At 56.3% G+C, this 5142-nt stretch overlaps 1 protein-coding gene across 1 annotated transcript; it reads right to left on the bottom strand.

Annotated features, from left to right (window-relative positions):
• Positions 1-240: 240 nt before the first annotated feature.
• Positions 241-4607, bottom strand: SOWAHB (sosondowah ankyrin repeat domain family member B). Its single transcript, XM_081022160.1, has one exon. It carries the CDS (start codon positions 3087-3089, stop codon positions 1050-1052), a length of 2040 nt encoding a protein of 679 aa, XP_080878286.1. The 5' UTR covers positions 3090-4607; the 3' UTR covers positions 241-1049.
• Between the last annotated feature and the right edge of the window lie 535 nt (positions 4608-5142).

Raw genomic sequence — 5142 nt, 5'->3', positions numbered from 1 at the left:
ACTGGACCTAATGGTCAGGGGTCCCTTTACCTTTTACCTTTATGACTTAGCATGCTGCCCAAAACAAGTTAAGCTCACAGTTAATTTCTTTCCCTCGCTTGCCATGAGCTGTAACCAAGGTTTGTTCAACAACAAAAAAGTGGATTAAAAAAAGGAAGCCCATTGTGCCACCCAGCATTCCAGCAACATAAACAATATGCCTAACACAAGCCAAATGATACTGAATATATATCAAGGAGCAAAGAAAAATAAAATAAATTTATTAACAGGCTTTTAAAAATAACACAGTAAAATAAATTCCGAGGTTTTGCTGATTGTGCTTTGGGGTGGCCACAGAGGGAAAGGATTTCATTTCATTAACCTGATATTTGAGATAACACTTCAACCCCACTCCATAATTTTGTTGTGGTTGTTTTCCTTAGGTTTAAACTCCTCTAAAAGGTGATCCCAGCTTAATTAAAAAGGAGTCCCCAGTCTGTCTGTCTCATTCACAACCTGCTCCTAAAGGCAAATAATTAATTGTGGCTGTTGTAGGGCAAATGACACCCCAGTTCAAAAGCCTGGCCATCTTCACCCCGAAGTGACATCCTGAATACTGTTATTATGGTGGTTTCAGCTACAAATCCACCAGCCCCAATTCCCCAAGCACCTACATATTAAAAATGGGTTTGCGATTTTAGCTGTTTGGTTCACCCTTCCATACAAGCATTCCTAAGAGGCCAAAGCTGTCCCCGCCAGCATCCAGACAGAGTGCATTCTCCCACGTCCGATCCTGAAGACGGGGCACTAATAAGAACATGGTTAAAAACATAGTTTCTCTGCGATGGGGCACAGAGCAACAAAACTTCTCCATCAATTGACCCGGGTTGAAGCACCTGCCTAGGATAATTGGAAAAAATAAAATCAATTAAAATAAATATGGATAAAGTGCTCAGTTCCGCTCTCCTCTAGTCCCTCGCCAAATCCAGCCACATTGCAGGCAAAGCCCTTGGGAATCTCTCCTGTGACGCCCTCTCCAATGGTTCAGCTGAGAGCATCCCCTGCGGTCCTCAGTCGTTGTACTCCTCCTCCTTCTCCTGCAGCAGCTGGAACCTGCTCCCCATTTTCCACTTGATGTGCTGAGGTTTCAAGTACGCTGCCAAGGAAGTCTTCCTGCTGACTTTCCTGCCCAGCTCTGGGCTCTTGCCTTTTTTCGGGCCGAGCGAGGTGGAGCTCCTGGCTATGGGGTGGGCCGGGAATATGGTCTTGCCCTGAGGAGCTTCCAGGAGCTGCCACACCTCCCCGGAGGTGGCACTGCTCAGGTATTGCCAGGGCCTCTTGCCGCTGCTGTCGCGCACCTGCGTGCTGCACCGCAGCTTCTGCACCAGCAGCTTGACGACCAGCTGGTGGCCGTGCATGGCAGCCAGGTGCAGAGGGGTGTATCCGCAGCCGGACTTGGCGTCCACGTCGAGGTCCACGCCAGCTTTCCTGGCGCCGGCGACAAAGTCCTGCATCACTTGCACGTTCCCGTGCTTGGCCAGCCAGTGGAGCACAGTGTAGCCCATGATGAAGTCTTTGCGGGTGGCCAGGTGGGGGTCTTCCAGGAAGAGCGCCCTGGCCTGCATCCACGAACCGGTGGCCACTTTCACCAGCCAGGCGTGCTCTCGGGGTTCCAAGGGCACTGAGGAGGACCTGCCTTCGCTCGGAGCATCTGGATCTGGGCCCAGCCCTTGCACGTCACTAGAAGTGGCCGAGCATCCTTGCCTCTGGACCAGGCGTGGGCTCAGGGGGGTCTCCAGGGGAGAGGGAGACAGTCTGGTCACTTTCCAGGGGTTGGGGGGCTCTTTGCCAGGTTTTGGGGAGTCTGCGTCCCACAGCTTGTCCCAGGAGGCAGCTCTGCTCACCACCCGGTTGAGCAAGGCGAGGTGTTCTGGGATGGCGCCATCCTTGGCCAAGTCATTTCCGTGGGGTCTGTAGCAGAGGCTCTCTGGCCTGGCCCGGGCTGTCCCTGTTGAATTACCGCCGTGGCCGTTCTGCTTGGCAGGGAAGGGCTGGTGAAGGACGCCGGCGCGCCCTTCAGGCCGATAGGAGTCGCTGCCTCCGCTGGCGCTGCTGCCGTCTTCGCTCGCCGAGCTCGCCTTCTCGATAAAGTCCTCCAGGTCTTGCAGGGAAAGCTGGCACCGGATGCTCCGGAAGACGGGCGCGGGGTCCCGCCGGGCACCCAGCCCGGGCAAGGAATCCTGAGAAAGGCAGGCGCTCCCCACCGAGCTGGACGGCGACGCCCGGGCTGGCCAGGAGGACCCTTCTTCGCGCTGCAGAAGGGGGTCAGGCAGGGCGGACTGGTGCGTAACGGCATGCGCCCTCTCCACCCACTCGCGGATCCTTTGCTGGGGGCTGGCGGCACTTGGAGGCGCGCCCATTTTCCCGACGGGTAAATAGGGGCCATTTGACTGCGGCGCCCCGCCTAGTAGGAGCGGAGGGTTCCCGCGAGGAGCCTGCCGGGGCTCCCTTTGGCTGTGCTGCTCCGTTCCAAGCAGGGCGCACGGCTCCGAGGGGCTTCTCCGGCCGCCTAGCGCGGGGTTTGGCGGAAACAGCGCCCCCGATCGCCCTCCCAGCCCCCCCGGGTGGCACCTGCGAGGTTCCGGGCAAGTCCTAAGCTGGTGGGCCGAGCCTGGGCCGGCGCGCTCCTCTTCCACCTGGCGCCGGAGAGGCTCCTGGCCGTGCGCCCTAGGCGCGCGCTGCGCCCCGGCCTGGCCCTGCAGCGCCCCCCGGCCGACTGCCACTTCCAGAGGCGGTGGCGGCGGCGGCTTGGCGGCTTGGCTCTGGGCGGCATCGTCGGCAGGTGCCTTGGGCTCCTCTCCCACCAGCTCTCGGTAGCGCTTCCTGAGCACCACGTATTTGGCGGCGCCCGGCGGCTCGTCCTGCTTCACGGTGGCCACGGAGTTGACGAAGCCCTTGAAGAGCTCTCGGCGGCGCTGCAGCTGAGCCGGAGACGCGTCGGGGTCCCGCAAGAAGTGCCTGAAGTGGCTCAGCAAGGCGGCGTTGGCCACGCTCCCCCCGGCCTGGCAGAGGAAGTCCAGCACCTCGGCTTGGCTCAGCTCTTTGGCCATGATGACCTCGAAATCCCCGGCGCACGGATCACCTCCGCCGGCCCAGCGCGCACGGCTCTCGCTGCTGCTGCCGCCGCTGCTTCCTCCTCCATCCAGCCATGCTCCACCTCGCCAAGCTTATCTCCTCCCCAGCCCCGCCGCGGTTCCGCTCGCCCGAGGCATTCGGGAACAGAAACCGCCGCACACGCGCGCTCTCCCCCGGGGCGGCGCCCAGGATGAAACTTCTTCCCGGAGTCAGTTTCACCTGGCCTCCGTAGCCCCGCCCACGCCCCACCTCGTGGCTCCTCCCCTCCCGTGCCTTGGCCCCGCCCCTTTTGCTTTCCCCCCCCATGCTTGACAGCTAAACTTCTGCCTCTCGCTTTCTTTGCAAATCAGCCTGACCTGTTTTGGAGATAGTCCCAAGCGGAGGTCAAGGAAAGTGTGTCTGCGGAGGTGAGGCCCAGGAAGAGTTCCAAGAGAGAACTGTTAGTATCTTACCCTCAGGTGAATTACGTTACCATGGTGGGGGGGGGGGACACACCTTACAGCTTCCACTTTGTGGAAGTGTGTGTGTTCAGGAATTGCATTGCTTTCCCTCAGTGAAGTGCGTTAAGGAAAAAAACGCTACATAAATCCTGGCAGCAACAGCACCCGCCCCCTCCCCCAAAGCGCCCCATCTTTAAGGTTAAAAGGAACAGGACAGATGAAGCCGTTTCTAAAATTTCACAGGCTTTTGCTATGTCTCCCTGCAGTCTTTCAGAAATTGCAGGCGGCAGGGACGAAGACGCGAGAAAAGTCCCTGCTTAAAGTTTACAGAGGAGTTATACATTAACAGCACAGTCCCAGACGTGTGATTTTTACTAGGAAGTGCTACTCAGTTCAATGGTGTTTACCCTTAGGTAAGCGTGTGTGCAGGATTGCAGCCGGATCTGAGGCACATTAGTTCACTTACTCTATTGCGGGGGTGGGGGCTCTCCAAATATTTCTATCTGGCCCTCAGAACCCTCCCCAGGAGAACGTAATTTGTTTCCTGAATGCCTTTGAGCAGCTTTTGAACACCCTGTGCTAAGCTAAGCAGGTGCAGACCCAGTCAGTCCTTGGCTGGGTGGAGATCACTAAATCTCAGTGGAAGTCGCTGCATATCCTGCTGTTTACCCATCCATTCTCCAAGCAACTTGAAGCGGCATCCGTGAGCTTATCCTCTTTTATCCTAGCCTATCTCTCTGTCCACAGGACTTTGTTGTCCTGGCCAGCTCTGTCTGCAAATGCCCCTGCCTTGGCTTTCTGGTGTTCCAGCTGACAGCAAGACTGTCACATACCAGGTGGCTGAACTTCTGGTCTGCAAATAACTCAAAGGTTGCAAATCTGTGCATGCTCACTTGGGGGGAAGCCCCACTGGATCTAACTTCTGAATAAACATCCTTCAGATTACCCTGAGGACAGGGTCCAGTCTGTGGACGTGGCCGATGGCATACCAGCCAAGACAGCAGGTACTTTGTCTGCCTTGCAAGAAGATTGCTAAGTTGGACTATACTAGAAAGTAGAGCCACGGGTCAGCAAACTTTTTCAGCAGGGGAGCGGTCCACTGTCCCTCAGACCTTGTGGGGGGCCAGACTATATTGGGGGGGGGGGGAATGAACCAATTCCTGTGCCCCACAAATAACCCAGAGATGCATTTTAAATAAAAGGACAGATTCTACTTGTGTAAAAACACGCTGATTCCCAGACCATCCGCGGGCTGGATTTAGAAGACGATTGGGCCGCATCTGGCCCCAGGGCCTTAGTTTGCCTATCCATGAAGTAGACCATAACATTACAGTGGTACCTCAGGTTACATACGCTTCAGGTTACATATGTTTCAGGTTACAGACTCCGCTAACCCAGAAATAGTACCTCGGGTTAAGAACTTTGCTTCAGGATGAGAACAGAAATCATGCTCCGGTGGTGCGGCAGGCCCCATTAGCGGGAGGCCCCATTAGCTAAAGTGGTGCTTCAGGTTAAGAACAGTTTCAGGTTAACAACGGACCTCTGGAATGAATTAAGTGCATAACCAGAGGTACCACTGTATGGCAAA

Source organism: Podarcis pityusensis (assembly GCF_964106645.2).
Source record: "Podarcis pityusensis genome assembly, chromosome: 9".
In the NCBI taxonomy this organism is placed as follows: Eukaryota; Metazoa; Chordata; class Lepidosauria; order Squamata; family Lacertidae; genus Podarcis; species Podarcis pityusensis.
The sequence above is the reverse complement of the archived record's forward strand: the minus strand, read 5'-3'. Positions and strand labels throughout refer to the sequence as shown.

Coding starts and splice junctions, on each gene's coding strand:
- SOWAHB (XM_081022160.1), bottom strand. CDS start 3,089: ATGGCCAAAGAGCTGAGCCAAGCCGAGGTGCTGGACTTCCTCTGCCAG.